This window comes from Pristis pectinata, chromosome 4 (assembly GCF_009764475.1).
Source record: "Pristis pectinata isolate sPriPec2 chromosome 4, sPriPec2.1.pri, whole genome shotgun sequence".
NCBI lineage: Eukaryota > Metazoa > Chordata > Chondrichthyes > Rhinopristiformes > Pristidae > Pristis > Pristis pectinata.
This window is the reverse complement of record NC_067408.1, coordinates 65,269,914-65,295,093: the sequence shown is the minus strand read 5'-3', so window position 1 is coordinate 65,295,093 and position 25,180 is coordinate 65,269,914. Positions and strand designations below refer to the sequence as shown.

The window sequence follows — 25,180 nt, the reverse complement described above, 5'->3', positions numbered from 1 at the left end:
TATCCCCTAGTCACAGCCTGCCAACCTGAGTAGGATCTGTTTATTCCCACACTTTGCTCCAATAATTAATTCTCAGTCCATGTCAGTACATTAATTCCAACTCTAATTTTGTAGACCAACCTTGTCTGTGGAACTCCATCAAAATCCCTCTGAAAATCCCCCTCATCTATTCAACTGGTCATATCCTCAAAGAAATCCAGTAGATTAGTCAAACATGATTTTTCGTGTCAAAATGTTGTTATTACATCATTATGGATTCCAGCATTTACCCTGATCGTGAGTGACATTAGGCTAACTGGTCAGTAATTTCCTGTATTTTTCTCTCACTCACTTCTGTAATAGTGGAGCCAAATTTGCATCCCTCTTATCTACAGGGACAATTCCAGAATCTATAGAATTTTTGGAAAATGATAACCAGTTTTGGAAGATGATAATCACCAACTTTATAGCCATCTCTTTCAAACCCTGGGATGCAGATTACTGGTTCTTGGTATTTATCATTTTTTAGTTTCACCAACCTCTCCTTTTTTAAAACTAGTAATTATTTCTTCTTATTATTCTTGTTAGACTCTTGATTCTTTGTTATTTCTGGCAGATTGCCTTTTTCTGTGAGTGGTTGTTTAATTCCTCTGCCATTTTCTTATTCCCCTTTATTAATTTTGCTGAGTCTGTCTAATCGACCCATATTTGCCCTCATTATTCTTATCCGTTTTACATACCTGTAAGAAGCAGTTTCTTATGTTTCTTGCTTGTTTACTCTCATATTCTATCTTGCCTTCCTCTATCAATTTTTTTGGTCTTCCTTTGCCAAGTTTTTAAAATGCTCAGAATCCTCATGCCCACTGTTGCTTCTGGCAACTTTAAAAGCCTTTTCCCTAGATTTAATACTATCTTTAATTTCACCTATCAGCTATGGATGAGATACTCACCTTTCTTCACTTCCTAGTTCTAATGAAGGGTCCTTGACCTTAAGTGTTAACTCTGTTTCTATTTCCAGAACTACTTTATGATCTGCTGAAGGCATTTTCTGTTTTTATTTCAGATTTCCAGCATCCACAGTTTTTCCCCTCCCCCCATTTTCAACTGACCATTTTTCCTATTGGGTCTTTGAGCCTTAAAGGAATTTTTTCTGCAAGTTATGCATTATTTCTTTAAATACTAGCTATTGCCTCTCCATTCTCAATGTTTTTTTTTAACCAGTCAACCACAGCCAGCTCACCCCACCCTCCATAACTGCATAGATTTATATGTTTGGATACAAGACCATGGTTTCAGATTGATCAATATCACTTAAAACTCATCATTTGCATCTCGTATTATAGTCACTCTTCCCTAAAGGTCCATTTACACCAAAATTATCAAATAACCCTTTGATTGCACAAAATATCTAATTTAGTCTTCCTAATTGGTTCCTTGACATAATTGATTTTGAATGGCATATACATTCCATGAATTGATCCCACACCTTTTTACTGCGAATGTAACTTATCCATTTAAAGGAATGCAGGAAAAAAAAATTCAAGACAGTGAAGGAGAGAAGATGCGAGTTCAGAGTGCAGGAAAGAAAGAGGCTGTGACAGTTTAATGACATTGCAGTGGGATGGGGTTAAAGATAGTGCAGGAGAAGGTGGCACTGAGGGTCTAGATTATATGGGAGCACCTTGGCAGTTTAATAACTGTGTAGGAGAGTGAAGTTATGTAAAGAGGCTCTTCTGCACAATGAAACTTCAGTGACAGTGCAGGAATGAGAATCTGAGATTTTAAAGACTACAGAAGAAAGAGAGCCTATGAGTGTCTAATGGCAGTGCAGGAGAGGGAGAGTCTCTGAACTTCTCTCTCCTATCCTGTCTTTATTCTCTCAGAGTTTAAAGACCATGCACAAGAGTCAGAGAGTTCAAAGAGTGCAGGAGAGAGCAACTGTGAGGGCTTAAAGTATGTAGCAGAGAGGATATGAGAGTTTAATGAGAGAGCAGGAGAGACCTCTTAATGTTTGAAGTCAGTGCAGAACAAAGGTTATGAGAGTTGAACAACACTGCAGGAGAGAGAAACTGTATCTAAAAATGCAACAGAGCAGTCTATAGTTTAAGGATCATGCAGGAGAGAAGACTGATAATTTAAAGAGTATGGCAGAAGAGGGTCTGAGGACTTGGATAGTGCAGAGGAGAAATGCTCCAAGTGTTTAAAAGCTGCACTTGAGCAAGAGGCTTCATGTTTGAAGACATCATAGGAAGTCTATGAAGTGATTGGCAGGCGAGTACTGCAGCTTTCTTTTCCCCTCGAGTTAGGGGGTTGTTCTAAATTACCCTCCAGTGATCAAAGCAGTGTAACTAAAAATAATATCCAGGTTATCAAATTGATCATACACTATAATTAAACAATAATTAGTGAAATTAGATGGCAGGTATGGTGAGGATCGGGTGTTTATTATCTATAGATACAAAGTGTTCATAAAAGACAGGAAAGGAAAAAACGGGAACTATCAATTCACTGCCACTTATTCCAATTTAGCGTATTGCATTTGGTGCTCACAATGTGGTCTCCTCCATAGTGGTGTAAAAAACTTGGGTGACTGCTTTGTGAAACATTCCATTCAGTATACAAGGGTGACCACGAGATTCCAACTGTCTGTCACTTTAATTCTCTATTCCCAGTCCAACCTCAGCCTTTGGTATTGTTCTATTGTTGTCCAACATAGGATCAAGAAACAGCACCTCATCTGTATTTTGCACCTTAGTGTCTTAATATTGACCTTAATAACAGGTAACTGCTCTTTCTGCTCTCCATAGATGTACCTGTGCCTTTATTTTTAAAACAATTGGCTTCCTGACAACTTTGGTCATACATGTTCCCCTCTTCTCTTCATTCCTCCCTCTGCAACTTAATGCTTGTTTTCTCACTTTTTTTTGGGTTGCAAATGAGGGGTCCTTGACCTGAAATGTAGATTCTTCCCATTGGATGCTTTCTGACCTGCTGAATACTTCCAGCATTTTGTTTTGTTTCCAGCATTTGCATTTTTTGTTCTAAGGGGGTACAAAATGAGATGGGCAAGCTGTGCTGATTTGTATTGTAAGAGTGGATGTCCTTTGATTGGCATGGATAGAATTGATCTGGTTATAATTGAGAAGCAGAGGACATGATTGCACAACTGGGCATATTCTACAGACCAAAGAGTCAATCAAATTTGCAGGGCAATTCCAGAGACATGTATTGACGAAACAGAGCTGGGATGTTGGGGGACTTTAATTACCCAAATATCATTTGGGATAATGTAATGGGAGTTTCTGAGAAGTATTTACAACTTCATTGGCTCATGTAAATTCAACTCAGCCAGAAAGGCACTTCTGGATTTTGTGGTGGTGACCAAAAAAATCAAGTGGAAGATCATTTGGATAAAAATGATAATTGTATCAAAACATTTTAATTTGTCATGAGGAAGGGCAAGGAATAATTGAAAGCTGAATTTCTAGGATGGAATTGGGTCAACTTCAAGGAATGAGAAAGGATCTGCAGGAAAAAACTAATGGGAGGTCTTTAACAAGAAAATGCTTCTAGTAGAGACTGGAATAATTCCCACAAAAGATCACAGTCCAAAATCAGAGCTCCTTGGATGGAGGAAGTGAAAAATATGATGAAACAGAAAAATGGATCTACATCACATTAGGCAAATTCTTCAAGCAAGAACCAGAATACAGTAAAAGAGAAATGAAGAGAAAAACAAGATTGCCATAGAGTTGGGTACAGAACGGCAGTTAACATGAAAGGAAACCTAAAGGTCTTGTACATGCGAATAGCAAGAGGCATCTGAGACTTTAGGGACAAAGGCAATGTATGTACTCAAGGGAAAGGGCAAAGCTATCATGCTTAATCAGTACTTTGTCAGCATCATCTCAATAAACAGTGTTTTTAAAGGTGGTAGGAATAATAGATGGGGTGATAACTTATGAGGGTGTACAGGAAAGACTGGATGACATCCAATCAGGATGACTTGACCCTGGGTTGCAAAGTCAGGGTGGAAATAGTGAAAGGGTTTGCCATAATCTTCCAATCTTCCCTAATAACTAGAAAGATGCTAAGGATTAGAAAGTAGCAAATATATTATTCAAGGGTATAAGGATATTCTAAGTAATTAAGGGCAGCTTAGTTTAACATTAGTGCTGGGTAAGATTTCAGAAACAATGATCCTGCGGGGAAAAAAATAACTAAAATCCCTCCAAGTGCATGTTAAGTATGAAACATCAGCATAGATTTTAAAAGGCAGATGGTGTTTGGAGCCTTATGGAATACGACCCACTAGCCCCGATGTGTGCAGCTGCAACAAGAAGCTTGATGCCACCCAGAACAAAGTATTCTGCTTGATTGGTACTCTACCCACCAGCCTCAACATTTCTTCCCACTACCACAGGCCTATAGTAGCTGCAGTGTGCACTGTATACAAAATACACTGCAGTAACTCCAACACCATCATTCAAACCCACAATCTCCAAAACCAAGGACAAGGGCTTCAGCTGCATGGGAACACCACCAACTGTAGGCTCCCCTCCAAGTTGCACACCATCCTAATGTGGAAATACACTTTTTTCATTGTTGCTGGTCAAAAAAAATTCATAGAATTCTCTTCAACAGGACTGTTTTGAGTACCTCCACCAGGACTGCAGCAATTCAAAGTGGTGGCTCATCGTACTTAAGGTGAATGAAGGCTGGCTTTTGATGTATAAATTTCTCAAAAAATTAATCTCCTGAATATTCCAATGAAGCAAAATGTAAGCTGGAGGAACAGCACCTCATGTTCTATCATCATCTCTGACCAAACTATTAGTTAGCTATCAATTAGATCCACATATCACCACCACCACCAATATTTTGCCATTTCATTCTACACACATTTGTTTGATTGCACAAAATTGGAGGATTCCTGTTGAAGGTGCTCAGCAAATATGCAGTACATACAAAACCATTTTAATTTTTTTATTTTACTTAGATTATATACACAAAATTCAGCAATTAGTCAAATGCATTTACCATATTATGTTCTCTTCTCTTTCACCCCATCCACAGTGCCTAGTATATAGATTACAGATATTTGAGGAAAAAAAAAGTGGGGAAATCTCCAGTTTCTTCCCACACAAGTCAAAAAAGTATTAATTCCAGTCTAATATAATATAGCCCACTATTGAAACAAATAGAAATGTTGGCATTATCCTTCTCACAAACTACTATCATACCTTAAAACATCTACTTGCATCTTACACTTCTGGTAGTATTAAGCAGAGATTAAAATTGCAAAAGTAAACACTGTTTACAGCACTAAAAAAAGAAAAATGCATTGCACACCAAGAAAAAAGTGATTTTGTGGGCTCAATATGGAGCTGCACTGGATTGTCTTCTGCGATTATTGTTCACAGACAGAAGTTTCAACTGCAACTTTACTTTCAAAATGAAGGATCTTGAAACACTTCAATGCATTCCGCTTTTGGATTCCTGGAAAAAAGAAAAGTTGTTAAATGGAGAATGTGGCCTACATAAAGAGGTAACATGAATTAAAGTCACCTAAATTCTGCACTCAGATTACAAGGCAAAATTCTCTAACATGCCACAAGAGTACCTTGGAGCCCAAAATTATTGATTAACCAGAAGCTGAATACCAGATGAGTGATGAATTCAGCATAGTTCAATAATTTTGCTTGACTGCAAGTTTCAATTTGTCTGAAACTGCTAGCTACATCTTGCCTTTTTGCTCACCAAGAACCAGCATTAAAAAGTACAAACTTAATTTACCAGTTTCTGTGATCTATCCAAATCTAGCTATCAAGGACAATAATGTCTGCCTTTCCCCCATTATGACTATCTTTATGCCACCTCCCCTATGACAAGTAGATGATAGTAGTGAGACTTATTTGGTCTTGAATTTGAACATATTTACTCAAACCCTTTAAGCTTATTGCCACTCCATGTTCAAAAAATTTCTCAAAATCTACATCCATCCAATCACTCCTGCATCAACTCTCCCAAAAGAAATGACCCCCACATCATGAGGGGCTGCTGCATACCTAGAAAACTATCCGGATTACAGTTTTCATAGAATCATAGAAAGTACAGCACGATACAGGCCCTTCGGCCCACAATGTTGTGCCGACATTTAAACCTCACCTAAAAACTATCTAACCCCTTCCCCCACCCCTCCCCACATATTCCTCTATTTTAAGTTCGTCCATATGCTTATCTAGCAATCTCTTGAGTTTGACCAATGTACCTGCCTCCACCACCACCCCAGGCAGTGCATTCCATGCCCCACTCTCTGGGTAAAAAAACCTTCCTCTGATATCTCCCTTGACCTCCCCCCCCCCCCCCCATTACTTTAAAGCCATGCCCTCTTGTATTGAGCATTGGTGCCCTGGGAAAGAGGCACTGGCTGTCTACTTTATGTATTCCTCTTAATATTTTGTATACCTCTATCATGTCTCCTCTCATCCTCCTCCTCTCCAAAGGAGAAAGCCCTAGCTCCCTCAGTCTCTCTTCATAATGCATACTTTCTAAACCAGGCAGCATCCTGGTAAATCTCCTCTGCACTCTTTCCAATGCTTCCACATCCTTCCTGTAATGCAAAGCTGTGCTGTCTGCTTATGCATCAAGAGTTGAATAATTGTTTTTACGTTATTTCACAAATTCTGAGAGAGAATCTTATTCCATGTCTCAAATTTTTGGGTAGTGCTTCGTGAATTCTGTAAGGGTGAATTTCCATTACCTAAACACCGGTAGTGCAGGGGTCACCTGTACTCTGGCTGAACTCATGGTAAGTAAATTACTTCACTACTTGACTAACAATGCAGCCTCAATTCAGAAAGAGCAAACATGCTAACTCAAAAGATGAGCTGACTTGTTTTATTTCGTTTGTAGGAATGCACTTACTTGCCCAGCTAATATTAACTCAATGGGGAAACCAAATAAAACTTGTGTAATATATAGAATGGTAACAGAGATCAATTCATTGTAGACTTGTTGTGGGATGGGTGGACACACTGCAGCTGATATTTCAGAAAAATGAGGTGGGTCTACAAAAAGTATAGATGTAAAATAACAAAAGACCTGGGAATTGGAAAATGGTAGGACAGGTTACATAAAAGGTTTTACAAATACAAGCAGTCAGGATTTATGTTAAACTCATGAATTTGACCATGAACTACAATATTGTGTCCCATTAAGGGCAACTCACTTTACAAGGACACAAAGGCTCTATAGATAAAAGGTAGCAATTCAGTAATGAGAGATTGTTCGAAGACCAGAAAAGTTGGGACTGTTCTCCCTACAGAAGATGTCCAAGAGGAAACATCTTTAAAGTGAAGGGTTTAGATAGAAGCTATTGGAAATAATTAAATTGCTAAAAACCAGTGGACAAAGATTTAGTGATTGCCAAGAACCCAAGGTGACATCAAGTGTTGTAGACATACATTCAACAGCAAATCTCAGTGGGGAAATGCTGGCATCTGGGCAAAAGTGGGACAAATTGAACAGCTCTTGAAATAGCAAGGTCAATGAGCTGAATCCATGTTGAAGTAATTAAATTAAATGCTGGAGGGAGTAGAGAGAATTTAAATGTGCTGCCCCATATCTGGAAATTGCAACACCACAAATCAGGAATGGATCCATTACACTACAACAGAAAACACCACTAGTTAAGCAAAATGTATTTTCGACCCTGAAACTGACAAAACATACAAGTTAACTGACAAAACATACAAGTTAGAAAAACAATCTTTAAAAGAACCTTCAATGCATTGAAACATTTAATATTTTTGCTTGAAAATTGAATTGATTAAATTTAAAATTGTTTCCTTACATCAAAACTGCACAAAATACATTAAATTACCTTTCCCAGGATCTCTGCGTTGAAGCTTGAAGCTCTCCTTCCCACGGCAAAGGCGCGAGATAAAGAATCCAAGCTCATCCACATTTTCAATATAATCAGTAACCACCATCTCTTCATGGATCAAGTAAGACTGGGGCAAGTAGGTGCCAGCCTGTTTAAGTTAATTGAGGATATTTTCAATTGTGTATATGCAAGGCACTTGATACTCAGAAATACTGTACTCCTTGACTATCCAAGTGACCTTAGCTACATGCATAACAGAATTGGGCTCGGCAAGAATACTAAATTAACAACATGCAAATGAAATAACAGGGAAACTAGAACTCAAGGAACCATACCTAAAAAGGTATCTTCAAGAAGGCGAAGGGAAATAAATGTTTGCAACTGCACATAGCTTGGTAAATTCATCACACCATCTTGGCACGTTCTTGAAAAGACGATATAACAGTATTGTCTATGGGTCACTCAAAAATCATACAAAAAGCAGTTCCCTTGACCTGCAAGGCACACGTCAGGGTAAAAAATTGTCAGTATTTAGCTCACGGGATTTATCCGAGCCAGTGTTTCTGGGATGCTAAGGCAGGCAGACTGAAAAATGCCAGCATGCTTTATGTCGGTACTCTAGAAGTAGGATTTTGAGGAAGTGTCTGGATTTTTAGGAAATGTCTGGATTTTTTTTAAATTACACTTTAAATGTAAATCAGATCACTGCATTCCAATTCTCTTGGAGCAAAGAGGACAAAGGAAAACAAATTTAATTAAAAAGGACAATATGAAATCCTCAGCCCACTGTTTGCTATTTTGCTCTTCAAATACAGACGTTTCCAATTTCTATGCATATTTTTCCAATGTTTTAATTTGCTTAAATTATATTGCAACTTTGCCCAAAATAGAAAATTGTTATGAAGCATCCACATTTTAACTGTGCAAAAATAATTAACATTCCCTCCCCCTACACTTTGTCAATTTGATCAGTTTTAATATTGATTATCCAAGTGTTGACACAATTGATCAACTTGATAAGGACTCTACTTGGTTTTTAATAATTTTCTCCAATCCCACTAAAGCAGTTTTATGTATACACATTTAATTACAACCACAGCCAAATTAATAGGCTAAGAGCAGTATTAGATCCAAATCATGAATTACAAAAATTTATGACAGAATGTGGCCATTTCTGCCAGTCAATTAAAAGGTTAGCCAGCTTAATTCCACCTTGCAGTACTAAGTCTAAAGCTCTGTAGCAAATTAATAAAACAAAGCTGCAAATGCTACACATCTGAAACAACAGGAAAAAAAATAGCACTGATAGAAAGAAAAACTTAACCTTTCAGGTAGCCATATATTTACTATATCTAGGCCCTGTGCATCACCCAAGAAAACAGATTTAGTTTATCCAAGCAATTCTCTATGCAACAACTTTGTAAATCTCCTCTGCCCTCTCTTCAATGCAATCACATCTTTCTTTTAATGCTGCAACTGTATGCAGTACTCCAACTGGGATCTAATTTGTGAGGTATACGAGTTCTAACACAACTCCCCTGCTCTGATATGGGATGCTTTTGATGAGGTAAAGAAATGTTTTGTTTTGAAAACACCTTCATACCTCATATTCTGACATTAGTTGTATATTATCTTGCTGGTGACAGCTTCCCAAATCTATTACTTCACACTTGCCTGGATTACTTTCTATTTGCCACATTGCAGACCATCTACATCTTCCTGCAGTCTAATGCTTTCCTCCCCATTGGCAATCATACAGCTAAATTTTTGCATCTGCAAACCTCATTTCCCTACAGGTTATTGCTAAAACATACTGATCAGTTAGTTCTGCACAGGCCACATCCTTTCTATAACACCCTATCACAAAACAGACCATCATTACCCCACACTTCCTGCCACAACAGTTTTGGATCCAATTGCCACTCTTCCTTGAACTTTCACCTCTTCACCATGTGGAATGTTATAATGAAGCTTTTGATAATCCTCAGACTACATCAAACACTACCCCAAATCCCCTTATTTTACAATAAAATTCAATCTATCAGACATGCACTTTCCTATTTCCCTTAAATCTGTGCTGAATGTATTTTAATCTGTGCCTTTCTAAATCTAAACCATTTCGTAGAATGGATTCTAATAATTTGACCAATTAAACTAGCCTGTAATTACCTTTCTTATCCCTTCTTCTAAACAAGGGTAAAGCATTAGCAGACCTCCAATTTTACACCAAAAGATGTAGCTGAGGATTGAAGAGTCTCTGCCACCTACTCACTTGCCTCTTAATCTATGCCCAGCAATTTCCTCCTTCAAAAGATAATAAATCTCAATTATTTTCTTGTCCAATATTTAATTTATCCTTAACAACATGGTATTATCAGTTCTAGATTTGGTAGTCCCACTGTTCCTGCTGAGATGATGTTTAATTAAAACCTCTTCAATACATCCACATTTTCCAAATTAATTCCCTCTATTTAAAAATAAAAATCAGCTTTAGCCCAAGGCTCAGGGTGGAAATCTGGATGGCACAGCAAACAAGCCTTGATGGGGACTGGGAGTACCCACTCCATGTGTTGAAAGACCGCCCACATCCTATGGTCTCATCTCGTTGGATGCAATGGAAGCTGCCATCTCCCCTTTTGTTTGGTTGCACCACTCTCCCAAGCCCAGAGATTTCTCAGCAAGACCAAACCATCTCCTAGTTGTAGTCCTGCTACATAATTGCATTAAAACTTTTTTTGCTCCATCTCTTTTGCAATAAAGGCCAACATTCAATTTGCCTTCATGATTATTTGCTGTACCTGTATGTTAGCTATTTCTTTCACAAGGACACCCAGATCCCAGTATCACACCATAAAAACTAAGCCTCCATTCTTCCTACTAATCATCAACCTCAAAATTCCCCAGAACATAGCCATCTGCATGATTTCCTCAAGTTGCACACCATTTGGACTTGGAAATATTGTCATTTGTTCAAAGTCACAATAGTTTTGGATCAAATTGCCATTCCTCAGCCCAAGTCCTGAAATTTTTACCCAATATAATTTTAAACACTGCAGTAGTTCAAGGTGGCTCATTGCCACCTTCAAGGTTAATTTAGGGGTCGACAATAAATGCTGGCCTCATTTGCAATGCCCATAACCCTATTCTGATCTAAAAACACTCCACTGGCCACAGGTTATTAACTTGATGACAGTTTTCCATCACTTAATCAAAAATTCCCCAACATCACAAGCAATCCTATTGCGGAAGTGTTATCCAATGCTTCAGGAAACCCAAATACACAAAACTGGTTCTCATCATCTATCCTGCTAAAATTTGTAGAAACATTCCCAAAAATTGCCAACTCAGCCTAATCATTAATTATTTGTACCATTTTACTGTTTAATAATGGAATCCATTATTTTCCATTCAACTGTTGTTAAGGTAAACTGGTCTACTTTCCTGGCTTTCTTTCTTGAATAGTGTGTTGCAATTCCATCTTGCATTCTGCTGGGACCAGTCCAGAATCTAAGAAATTCTGGAAGATCACAACCAATGCATCTATCTTCAAAAACTGCAAAACACAGGCCATCAGGTCCACAGGATTATTGTACAAGTGTCATTAAAGAGGTGCATTTTCTCCAAGTGATATTCTTCCTTCGCAATCCTCATATACATATTACAATGTGATATTCTATTTTCTGCAGCCATGTAATACAACAATAAAATCATATGCACAGAAAATATTGTCAATTTCTGCAAAACAACAAATTCACTCCTATGATGAACTGCTTCCACACCCCACCCACCCCCAGAAGAGCCCTATGCATCATCTGATCACTACTTGTTTTACCTAATCTTCCCTTGTTCTTTTCTACTTGTTAGGTCTTTTATTAAAAGGCTTTTATTAAAAAATAGATAACCTAATTGGAATTGATACAAGGGTGAAGAAAATTCAATTCCAATTAATATTTGAGGACAAAGGAATAGAGAAAACTCATTAAAAAAAAAACAAGGTAATCCATATTTTCTTATGTCATGCAGCCATTTTGGCCCATTGAGTTTATGCCAGCACAGGGCAATCTTAATCCTCCATTATCTTTCCTTCCCACATTCCCATCAACCCACTCTAGATGATGTCTCCCACCTATGCTAGGGGCAATTTACGATGGTCAATCAATCTAATCTGCACTTCTCTGGGACACAAGAGAAAACTGTAATACTCAAGGGAAACCCACAAGGTTACATGGAGAAAGTACAACTAAAATTGATATTGCACAGTTCAATTTCTGCCAATTCCCTAAAATCTTGTTTTCCTTGTCCCACAGAAATTAAACTAATGTATTCAACCAATAAGAGGTTCCTCCTTTGTTTCCTGCCATCAAACTGAGGCATTGACAATCTGCAGTACAATTGTTCCTATTCTGCTCAAATCCATCATGAAGCAAGCTTAACCAAGGAGTCAGATTCCCTTTGCTCCATCTGATCACTACTAGGTTAAACTAATCTTCCCTAGTTCTTTACTTTTGTAGCATGGTTTTTCTTCAAAACTCTACTTGTTCATCAGAAAGGCTTTTCTTAAAAAACAAATTAACCTAATTGGAATTGAGATGAGAGTGGAAAGTTGAGTCCAATGAGTATTTGAGGACAAAGTGAATAAAGAAAATGTAAAAGTTGGTCCATATTTTCTCATGACATAGGAAGCCATTATGGCCCATCATCTATGCCAGTTTAAGTGCTACACCACAGTAGTCCATGCTCTAACTATAGTAGCTTCAATATTATTGAAACCAAGGTTTTCCTAAGCCATATTATGAGAGGGCAAGCCGAAGATCTAACTCCAGTGCCATGCCATGTTCAAAAAGAAATCAGGAGATTGGATACGCTTTCTAAACTTGAGCACTTTCAGATTCTATCTGAACTGACTACATAAACACAATCCTTAGGCTCAACTGTGCCGTAAAAAAATATGGTCAAAACCAGAAAGTGAATAATGTTAACTTGTACGTACCTTGATGTTGATTAGCAACTCAAACAAACTGCGTGGTGGCATAACAATGGATGAATTTAGTGGAATCACATAGCATTTATTCAAACTCAAATCCAGGTATGCTGTCAAACCCTAGGAAAGAAAATCTATTTTAAAATACTCAAGCCAATTTCAAATGTTTCATGATATGCAAATGTGTTGGCTTAGCCTCTTTTTTTGAAAAGCAATTAGGTGGTTGAGTCCTAATAACATCTTGCTTGTCACAATTACACTTTCAATACAATTAAAAAGGCTTAAGTTGCCCCCAAAACATAGCAGCTTAGAATACAGATAAAAGAAATTGATTAAAAACATTTAAGAATGAAAAAAGCCACTTTAAAATAAACAAATTAGAATTTAATTAAAAATGCACATAAATACAGCAATTAAAGCATACCCTGTGGAAATCATGAACAATATCTGCTGGATCGCCATCAGCAAACTCTGGGACAAGAACATTGATCAGTTCAACTCCATCATCTTCCAAAATTCGAATATTTTCTTCAATTGATTGGTATGGAGCTACTTGTGAATCAACACCAATTTCAGGAACAAGGTAGTCTTTAGGATCACTGTACTTGAGACCACAAAAGAAAACTTCACCTTCCTGGAACAAATTAACAAAAAAATGTTAAACTTCAGTGATATTCCTATTAAAACTGTGGGACCCATTTCTGCGAAGAAAAGTCAAAGTATTCAAAAGAACATTCAACAGAAATTATTGAATTGGGATTCAATCTCTGGGTATGGAGCAATATTACAGCTAAATACACTGGCAAGAAAATTTCAGTACTGGGTATTGTTCCTATTATCAGGCTCTCAATTATGCCAAATGGAAAAGACAAATTAATTGTTGTAGAAGAGATGTGTACTGGTCAAATGAAAGTTTTTCTCCAGCGGAAAGTCTAGACTTCACCCTTGGCCCAATTCCTTAATACTCTATGTTAACAGAATTTTAAATCTGAGGTCTTTAGAAGTTCTACTAAATTACAGTGTTCCTACAAATAGGAAATCTGAATCAGATTCTGATTATGATCTGATAACTAGGTCCAAAATTTCCTATTGAAAATTGCACCAAACTGGTTTGAAATATTAAAAGGATGAAGAACAATCCCCGTGCCACTAAGATTTCCATTAACTTATCATCTTTCACAACCATTTCAGTATACCCAAACGTGTTTTTATAAGGAATTACCTTGTGAAGCACAGTCACATTTGTATTGTAGGAAATGTATTAACCTATCAAAAGTAGCACATTTCCCAAAATAACAGTGTAAAAATGTATTTTTCAGTGATAAATGAGTAATAAATATTGCAGAGGACACCACAAATGCTGTCGCAGCTGACAGCATTGCTCAAACAGGGAAGACGACTGTGTCCTAGCCAAAATTCAGCCTTCAACAATACAACCAAAGTAATTAAAGCCAACACTGGAACTGTCTTCATTGACTGCTGCACTGCCTTATTTGTCTCTATTTCGAACCAACACAAAGACATCATGGCTGCGTAAAATACATTAAGCATGTGCCCTTAAATCAGAGTTCAAAGATTCTCTCCCCCATCCTCCCCAAATGTAGCTTTTATGTAGAAAACTTGCCAAGCATGCTCTAATTGCTACTGATATTGATTTTCAGGTCTATAAATCTGAAAGTGAAATAAAGATAATAGAAACTTGAGGTTTTAATTGATGCAGTGAGACCACTTACACTGCATAATGCACTTGAGTAAAACTACATTAGTATTCCTAATGAGAAACTTTTCACGTAGACACCAGTTATTCATTCTTCTCTTTACCAAGGCAATGTTTGACATTGTTCTATAGGTACCCACCATGTTCCTTCATAAAATAAAGTTCCTTATAGACTTTTGCATTGTTAATGGGTGATGGTTTACATAATTTAAGTTCCAGCTTCATTTAAAATAATTTCAAACATTTGTGGCATTTATTCATTAGCCAGTCCTCTATTCATAATAATGATACCCTCAACAGCACGGGCTCTCATCTTATGACAACTTTCAATGCATCTTGTCAAACACCCTTGGAAGTTTAAATACATCTACAAGATCTCCTCTATCCATTGTGGTCAGGACTTCCTAAAAATTGACAAATTTGTTAAAATTTCCATTTTACAAAGCTATACTGACTCTGCTTAAAAAGGAATTAAACTACGGGTTAATAGGAGTTAGACAGATTCAGAAAAATATTTGAGGCATTACATTGTAAATGTGCTCCTGTGCTTCAGTTACAGCAATAAGAATGCAACTTTCCTTGCAATTTAACTTTTTTTTTAAAAAAAAAGGTGCTGAACAACAGGATCCAGATTTGTTCCTTCCAGATACCCATACTTGTAGAATCACAGACTAATGCACTGGAACCTCACTTCTGATATCTCCACCTCCATTGCCTTTTTTCCTTCATCCTTCCAGTAATTAATTGCCCTTTAAAGTTATTAACAATTCTTAATCAAGTAACACATTCCAGATCTTAGTCACTCACTCCACAAAGCTTTTTGATCATTTGCAAAAGATCTTGAGTTTGTGGCCTCTGGTTGTTGACCATCCCATGGAAACTTTTTTTTCTATATATTCTAAACACATCTTAAATTTTAAACACATTTGTATCCAGTTGGCCTCCTCTACTTCAAGGAGAGCAAGCCTCACCTTCTAATCTAGCCAAACAGTATTCCCCATAATAATTCTAGTAAATCCTTTTCCTACAATGTCCAGAATAAAGTACTGCAGTTGGGGCCAAATTATTTCATAGATTTAGAATGACTTCTTGGCCTTTTTGTTCTACACCTATCATTGGCAGCTCCAGAAACTTACATGCTTTAATATATTAACCTGCTCTCTCACTTTCCTATATTAGTTCAAATATCTGTCTAAAAAAGAAACTGCAGATATTGGAAATCTTAAAATAATAGAAGATGCTGGAAATACTCAGCAGGTCAGACCACAGCTGTAGGAATAGAAACAGGGTCAACACTTCAGGTCTGAGACTCTTCATCAGAACTGAGGAGACAACAAAAGAAGCTTGTAAAGCTGCAGGAAGGATGGGGGGAGGGTGATGTCTCTGACAGGGTGAAACCAGGGTGACCGCGAGAATAAACTATAATCAAGGTTATCTGGCCAATGAATAAGAGCAGTTGGAGGGCAACAACATCGACAAAAGAACCTAAAAAAGAATGTGGGAGTTGTGGTGCAAACTGGGCATGTCCTCCAATCTCAGAGAAAAGGAAAAGCAAGCCAAGTTAATCTTACAGATGGATGACTGATACAGATCAAGAAATCTGGGGAGTTCAAAGTTGGGGAATTCAATATCAAGTCCAGAAAGCCACAACATGCCCATATGGAAAATAGGGTGCTGTCACTCAAGCTTGCGTTGGGTCTCACCATGACGTTACAGGAGGCTACAGGCTGATAGGCCAGAGTGGGAGTGGGATGAGGAATTAAAGCAACAGGCAATGGGAAGCTTCAGGTCGTCCCTATGGGCTGAATGCAGGCTTACTGCAAAGCTATCATCCAATCTGCATTTGATTGGGTGATCAGTATCTCTTCCCACAGATGCAGCTTGACCAGCTGAATATTTCAGGCATAATCTGTTTTTAACATCTCAATCTGAATGTTCTTACATGGTTATTTACATACTATTTCCTTATTTTGCCCACGAAAACCAACCCCAACATTTCTCAGGGTTGACTATCTACCACACATCCACCCACACCCTTTAAAAGTATTACCCTAGTTTTCAGAGTTGAAGAACTACTTGATGTTGACCCTAACTAGCTCCAGGTTAGGAAACAGCAATAGATTCTACATTGTACATAATAGAAAGTTGCTTGTGGCAGAGTGGCTCCTGTTATGTCTCAGTTTATCCAACCCAAAAAATACAACTCTGCTCTGCAATTACCACACAACAAAATTTCAGTATCAACATTCATTCTTGTATGTTCATTCAGTATTCATTCTTGAATTTAACAGGATTCTATACATTTGCACAGAGCAATAAAAAAAGTTTATTCTCAGTCATTCTCCTACCTGTACGATAAAATATCGGTAGAGGTATGCCACCACCAACCACCAACAACCCGACAGCATGAGAGCTAATCCAAGGCACATACACCAGCACCAGACACGTGATTGATGTCTAAATGGAACAACCTCCTCCTCTGGCTCCTGTATGAAAAAGAAAGTATCTTAATGCCAAACCAAAGACCAGCAAAACTACAAATTGGCTTAATTCTAATCTTTAAAGAACCCAATTTCCAGATCTAAATTTCAGTTGCCTTGGTCCAACTGCATTAATGCAAGGATATTTACAACAGAAATATTAGTCACTTTTACACAAGAATTTCAGTTTACTCTTTGTTAGTACACTTCAACCATGTTAAACCATGATGAATGGCTCATGGTGAAAAAACCCATTTTGTAACGCAGGAGTGATGAACCAATAGCTCAGCCTATATAGTTTTCACAGTGAATATGATTCTCATAACTGGATTATCACAATGGCCTAATTTTCACATCACTGTGGATGGGAAGCACAAAACTGAGTTCTGCTCTAATTTCATCACCATACTTCAAGCCCAAAAACTGGAAGATTCTAGAGCATCCCCCTTTAGTAGAAACTAGGGAGTTTCTGCTTCAGAAGGAATCATTCCTCAAAATGGTAAATTCTGTATGTACAACCCATTTAATTGTGCAAAGGAGAGGGAGGGGGGAGCATAATTTCTTGATATATCAGTGACTTTTGACTTTAAACAGCCTGCTTTTGTGATGTAATATTTATGAATAAGTAGCATCTTGCTCTTTTCAACTCAAGCAGACATTACTTCTCTTTCAGAACATTAGTAATAATGGTGCTATTCCACAAGACAGCCATTTGCACTTTGGAATTTTCTTCTTTTGAGAAATGCACACTGAAATTCCACCAAGCTCCGATATCAATCTTCACCTAATATCATGCTTAAAAATAAAGGATGAGCATTTAGGAAGGGGACGTAGTTGAAATGATGAAAGTAGGATTTAGAGCACTGAAGGGAGAGGAATAGGCAAAGGTGGCAAAAGCCATATGGTTGGAATAGTTCAGAGAGGCAAAAGGCCACAGCCATGGAGCAAAAATTACAATTTAAGGATATGAGAGTCTGTAATTGCTTTGGGCAGGGGAAGTTAAACATGTTTGCAATTTATATAGCTTGGGAAAATAACATGAAAGATGGGGGGGGTGGGAGGAGGAGAGGAGGTCAGGAACATGCAAGGGAGGAAGAGAGAAAAGGCCTGGAGATGCAAAAGCAGGCTCAAAAGTTTACTGCAGTCAGAGAGAAAAAGTGGAAGTAAACAATATCAAGGATGCCAGTGATATGTAAATGTACATCACCTTTCCCCATATATTGGAACCTTCCCCTCATTCCAAAATACATCAATCACCACTTTGTCTCCTGTACCCTTAAAGATATTCCCAGTTTTCTGAATTTTCCCTTTACATTCCTAGCAAATCTAAATTCAGACAGTGACTAATACAATGTTTCTTTAAACAACTCAAATCTGTATTGTCCTTAAAATATGACCACGGCATTATCCATTTAGAAAATAATATTCAAAATATTCCATTTACAGTGCAGGTGGATTTTTTTTTAATACTGTGGCGACTCACCGTCTAGTCGGGCGAACCGGCTCGGCAGTCGGGTCGCGCGGCGTCGGAGCGACGAGGCCCAAGATGGCGGCGGGCCTCGTCTTTCCGAGCGACGGGGAGAACCCGCGCGCGGGAAAGTCCTGATGACGTAGGACTTACGTCATTGCCGGTTTTTTGGGCGGGAGTTTCTCTCCCTTAAAGGGCCCGCACAAGGCGGGAAAATAAACCAGTTCTGTTTGGCAATCCTCCGAGTAGAGTCTTGTTTTATTCCGCGGTAGCAACCGCTACAATACAGCTTAGAAGCTGATGTTATGAAACCAAATCATTCTTAACCACGAACTCCCAAATACAATCCACATTTTCTGACCAATCAGTAGACCTTGTTCACAGCAGTGACACATCCTCCTGCAGTTGGAACCAGTGCAGTTCAACATTTCTACTGGGAGGAAGAGGTTTCAGAAAATGAAGTTTAAACATCTTAGCACACTGATAACAAGAATTGACCAAATCCTCCTTTTGTGGTGGAAGATGAGAACTTAATGAAAACAATATTAACTTCGAAAATGCGCATGTTAATTTAAGTTTGTTAACTTATGTTTGTACATATTGTAATGTACTGTGCTGCATAAAGCTAATTTTCATAGCATTTATACATCACATATGCCTATGATAATAAATGGACTCATTCAGTAAAATAATACAAAGTAAAGGCAATGATTATCTCTAAAAAGTCTCTTAATTTGACAGTAAATCACATTACCATCAATAATCCTCTTCTCACTAACATTGCAGAATTCATCATTGACTAATTTTCCACTGGACCACTTGTACACTGCAGCCACAAGAATAGGTCAGAGACCCTGACTCCACAAAGGCTTTTAACCATCTACAAAAAACATGCTAACAGAATACTCACCACTTGCCTGGGTGCAGTATTGTTGAAAGTATCCTGTGGTTGCATCATGGTCTGGTACAGCAACTCAAATGCACAGGAATGCGAGAAGCTGAAGGGTAGTGGACTCAGCCCAATAATCACTGGCACATCCCTCCCCACCATTAGTTGTATCTATATGAGGCACTACCTCATGAAGACAATATTTATTAAAGATCTGGGCCATGCCATCTTTTTACAGCTACTGTTGGGCAAGAGGTACAGAAGCCTGAAGTCCCACACCACCAGGCTCAAGAACAGCTACTTCCCTCCAACTACTTGGTTCTTGAACCAACTCACACAACCCTAATCACCACGTCAGTATAGCAACACTATGACCACTTTGCACTACAATGGACCGCTGCAAGTTTTTCATTGCACCTGTGCATACATGTGCATATAACAATAAACTCGACTTTGAATGTAGTTGCAACAAAACAATTTGCTTGATCCATTCACCAGTTTAAACACTCAGTCCTTCAACTGTCAGCGCATAATGCCTGCAGTCTGTACCATTTTCAAGAGTGTACCATTGCAGCCTGCCCAAACTGATTGTCTGAAAAGCTATAACCTCCACTTCAAGGACAGTAATAGGAACATGACCACTTTTCAAGTCCCACATTATCCTGACTGAAAATACATCAAGTCATTGGGGGATAATTCTGGAAGCTCTATTCCCAATATCACTGTGGGACTTGCAGCATTTCAAGGTGCAAACTTAACTATTCACTTAAGGCAATTTTAAATGGGTAATAAATTTTGATCTTTGAAAATCACACCACACAGAACAGTGTAAAAGAAAATTCTGCAAGATACACTTCTAGAAGCATGCAGCAGAAAAAGTAGACTGGGAAAGTTACTTTATAATTCCTGGTGTCCCCAAGTCATGATCTACAGACACACCCAACTTAAAAAAAATGGGTATTTTGTGGGTGATTTTCAAAGTTTTTAGTCTGGAAGAAACAAGATGCATTTCTCTGGATTAGCCTCCAGTAGAAGTAAACACTAGGGCAAAAGTGATTGGAAAGAATGAGAACAGATGAATTACAAATATCAAGACCAAGTCTACAAACTAAACAAGTTGAGACTATTTTTCCCTTCAGAAAAAGTAACTCAAATGAGGTCTGTAAAAATTACAAATATTGAATTGTGCAGAATGCAAAAATAGGGGAGGGGAAAATAAAATATACAATACAGTTACCACTGAATTCAATATGGAACCAATGGGGAACAAAATCTACTCAAGACTGGTTAGAATGACAAACATGCTATCAAGGGAAAAGCAGACATGTGTACAAGGATAAAGACATGCTGAAAGAGAGCTAGATTGGGAGGAGACCGTTTGGCCCAACTTGTTTGTTGTTCAAACAGAACATACCATGCAGAGAAACAGGCCCTGTAATTACACAATCTTATAAAATCAAATTACTGTTAACATTAAGGCCTGGAAATGTTAAACACCTGTCCAAACTGATATGTGCACAAATATCCACTTGGGATGATAGCCTTCCAAGCTATTCTGGATTGGTTTAAATTCCTTTTTTAAAAAAAGTTGTGCAGCTGCAGCAATCCAGATTCAAGTAAGTCTAACCTCCCATGCCAACAGCGTGAATTTTGAACATCCTCCTGTCAAGGAGTGGAAATCCCAAGTGGTTCATTACTTCCCATATACTAAATAGGTTAATTATCTACTGTAAATTGCCACTAACATGTGTATGGCAGCAGAATCTGTGGAGAGTTAACAGCCATGTGTGGGGCTTTAGTTTGCAGGGAAATAAATAGGTCAATGGGATTGCCCCAAGAGTCAGTGTAAGACTTGATGGGCCAAAATGGACTCCTACAACATTAGGAAATACTAATATTATGCATTTCCCTTGCCCTCAATAAGGCTGCAAATAACAGAGCTTGAAAATACATTAGAACACCCTTGGTGTTGCTGACCAACCCAAGATTACACCGGAGTGTGACAAATACATGGTATGTGAAAAACTGATAAACTTATAGCATTAAAGTTGCAGGATATAAATAAAACAGGGCATTACGCAGAATGATGGAAAGTGTCAATAACAAAGCACACGTTACACTCACCATTCAAAATTCATGATCTCCAAATACTTAAAGGTTTAAATATCAAAATGGGAATTCTTCATTATCTGCACAAATCGTTAACCTCATTCATCACTCAACCTGCTCCACGTACAAATCGAAAATTCCTGCTTCATCTGCCTCCTTCCTGTACTCTGCAATTCCTCCCCATAAACTATTATGAAACTTAAAATCCAACCGGAGACACAGGAGACTGCAGATGCTGGAATCTGGAGCAATGAACAATCTGCTGGAGGAACTCAGCGGGTCGAGCAGCATCTGCGGGGGGTGAGGTGGGGAGGAGGATTTGTGGGCTTTTCGGGTCGAAACCTTGCATCAGTGCTGATGTGCCATGTATCAGGACTAATACATAGTCTGGACCTGGAACTTCGTCAAATTTTCTCACCCCCCCCCCCCCCCACACACACACGCTGATCAACCCGTTGAGTTCCTCCAACAGATTGTTGGTTGCTTAAAATTGAAGTGTTTAACCAAACCAGCAGATCATCCTCCTTCCAGCTGCGTTTCCCCTCACACTGCTCCGAGAATAGTGAGATTTAATTATTAGAAGAGGAATCGCATGACACACTAGTTTCCTACACAAAGCAGCGCAATTAACGAAAGGACCTTGTACATCATTTCTGGTCAATATCACCCATTGCAAAGTCCAGCTGCTCCGGAGCCAACACGGAATTAGGACTGAACTTTGGACGCTGAAGTTTCCCGACTACAGCTTCCCCAGTGACGCTACAGCTTCCTGCAGGAGGGGGCAGGGAAGCAATCAGCTCCGACAAGGAGGACGGCCCCTCAGACCGGCAGCCATTTTACAGCCGCCGCTGCTCCTACGGTCAGAGTCTGTACTGATCCACCATCCACTCCGGGGGCCGAACATCACTCACAACCCGCAGAGCCTTTTGGCCAGAGAAGGTGGCGCTCCGGTTTATTCACACCGCGACCACAGGCGCGTTAAACTGCCCGCCAACGAGCCGCATCGACTCGGACGCTCCTCTTACAAGAGACGGTCCATAAACGGCGAGCCGGCAGCGGGCAACCCACCTTCTCGGGGATGATGAGCGTCTCGTTGTTCTCATCCTTCTTGGGCGCCTTCTGGCTCAGCGCGGAGTTAAAGGCCACTTTCACCATGGTGGCAGTCAGCAGCCGACTCGCTCCCGCGACCACTTCGCTCCCTCCGAGAATGCGCGTGACGCAGTTCCCAAATAAAACAGCCTCCGAAGACGCTCGGCTGCCCGAGATCACCCCGCCTCCCTGCGGGCGCTCGGGAATTGCAGCCCCGCCCAGAATGCCTGCACCCCCCCGGGATAACTCGCTCCCCAGTCTTTAACCAAGCACTCGGAAATCGTTCAACGATTATTTGCATTCGTATAACGCCTTTAACGCGGCAAAACATTCCAAAGCACTCCAGACAAGCGTGAACCTGCAGTCCCGTCAAGAAATACTGTACCAGAGCAATTAAAGTTTGGCATGGTAGAGCTGTGTTGAAGGTCGAGACGTTTAAAGAGAAAATTACAGAGTTTAGGGCAACTAAATATTGGAGCAACTAAATTGAAGGTTCATGAAGAAAACACCCCTTTCAAGCACCAACGCCACGTGACGGTTTGAGAAGACCCCATTCCCTCTAGAGCTATTGACTCTGAAAATCGAGTTTCTAAAGTTTAAGAGATCTTTGCTCAATAAAATAAATTGAGGATAAGTGCAGCAACACCTCTAAGGTTATAAAGCATTCCAAGAACCACTATGAGACAAACACTTGATTACAAGGAATGAGATTGATATCTAAAATCTTAGTCAAAGACACTAAAAAAAAGCTATTTAATGGAGGTGAGTTAGTGAAGAGCCAGAAGGGTTTAAGGGTGGAATTCTAGAGATTAGGGTAACGCAGGTGCAGTCACACTGAGGAATAGTAGGGCAAAAGAAATTAGGATACTTAAGGGCAAAATTTTAGCAGGCTACAGGGATAAGGAAGAGGTAAAGTCTTAGAGAAATTTAAATGCATGAGTGATAGTTTTAACTTAGAATCCAATACAGCCTTCTAATAAGAATGTTTCAAGGAGTTTTCTTGCTGAACCCAAGACAGCCATGTGACAGATACTCAGGAGAAGCAGATGGGTAGGTTTAATGAGCTTCAAAAGGGAAGCATGCTGATAGGATGAACTTTTTTGCTGAAATTTTGGTTGCACCAAAATTATTGTGCACTCACGTTCATTGCAAGAACCAGAACTGGCCTTCAGCAAATGGCATCAAAAGAACTGACGTGACATCAATCAAGAAGTGCAATGCCAGGTAGGTAAAAACAGTTTGCTTGACTGGTACCCCATCCACCACTCTAAACATGCATCCCCTCCACCACTGGAACACTATGGCTGCAGTACATATCATCCACAAAATGTACTTTATTGACTGTCCTGGGCTGCTCTGATAATACCTCCCAAATCCGTGACCCCTTCCAACAAGAAAAATGAGAACAATAGGAAGTTCCTTACTTCCAGGTGCATCCTATCTGGACCATGTGACTTATCCAGTTTAAATACAGCTAGACTTTCTGGTACCTCCTGTTTTTTCAATTTTTAGTCAATCCAGAATCTCAAGTACATCGAGCATTGTTGGTGGCTCTGCCAGCATCTTCCTCCTTTGGTAAGACTGATCTAAAGTACTGATTCAGTACCTCAAACATGCCTCCTGCCTCCATGAGCAAATTTCCCTTTTGATTTCTGATATCTCCTCTTACAACCCTTTCCTCATTCATGTGTTTATAGAATACTTGTGGATTCCCTTTTGTGTTTGCTGTCAACATAGATTTTTGGATGTATCTTGGGATAAATCCTGACACTTGTTGCTTCGATATGGAAAGTGCAGGAAAATACAGAGCAGACTTGAAGGGCCAGGGGGCTGACTGCTGCCCCTATTTCTTATGTTTTGAATCTGAGCCACTGTGATGCATACTAAAACAATAAAATGCTGACCAACTGGCTGGAGTGTTCAAGGACATCTTCATCTTCAACCTCTCACTGCTGCAGTCAGAGGTTCCCATCTGCTTCAAAAGGGCATCAATCATACCATTACCCAAGAAGAGCAAGGTGAGCTGCCTCAACGACTACCACCCAGTAGCACTCACATCGACTGTGAAGAAGCACTTTGAGAGGTTAGTCATGACTAGAATTAACTCCTGTCTGAGCAAGGACCTGGACCCACTGCAATTTGCCTACTGCCACAATAGGTCTACAGTGGATGCAATCTCACTGGCTCTCCACTCGGCTTTGGAGCACCGAGACAACAGCAAAACATATGTCAGGCTGCTGTTTATCGTTTACAGCTCAGTGTTCAACACCATCATCCCCTCAATACTAATCAACAAGCTTCAAAACCTGGGCCTCTGTACCACCGTCTGCAACTGGATCCCTGACTTCCTTATCGATAGACCACAGTTAGTGCGGATCAGTAGTAACGTCTCTTCCTTGCTGACAATCAACACTGGCGCACCTCAAGGATGCATGCTTAGCCCACCGCTCTTCTCTCTCTACACTCATGACTATGTGGCTAGGCGCAGCTCAAATGCCATCTATACATTCACTGATGACACCACTGTTGTTGGCAGAATCACTAGATGGCGATGAGGTGTACAGGAGTGAGATAGATTGG

The 25,180-nt window shown here is 39.3% G+C and overlaps 1 protein-coding gene across 1 annotated transcript; it reads right to left on the bottom strand.

The window, feature by feature from the left end:
• Positions 1 to 4,951: 4,951 nt before the first annotated feature.
• On the bottom strand, positions 4,952 to 22,778 carry LOC127569406 (integral membrane protein 2B-like). The gene is made up of 6 exons (XM_052014020.1): positions 22,580 to 22,778; positions 16,914 to 17,051; positions 13,273 to 13,482; positions 12,858 to 12,968; positions 7,865 to 8,015; positions 4,952 to 5,478 (listed from the first exon to the last, which is right to left on the bottom strand). Exons 1-6 carry the CDS (start codon positions 22,664 to 22,666, stop codon positions 5,390 to 5,392), a joined length of 786 nt encoding a protein of 261 aa, XP_051869980.1. The 5' UTR covers positions 22,667 to 22,778; the 3' UTR covers positions 4,952 to 5,389.
• Between the last annotated feature and the right edge of the window lie 2,402 nt (positions 22,779 to 25,180).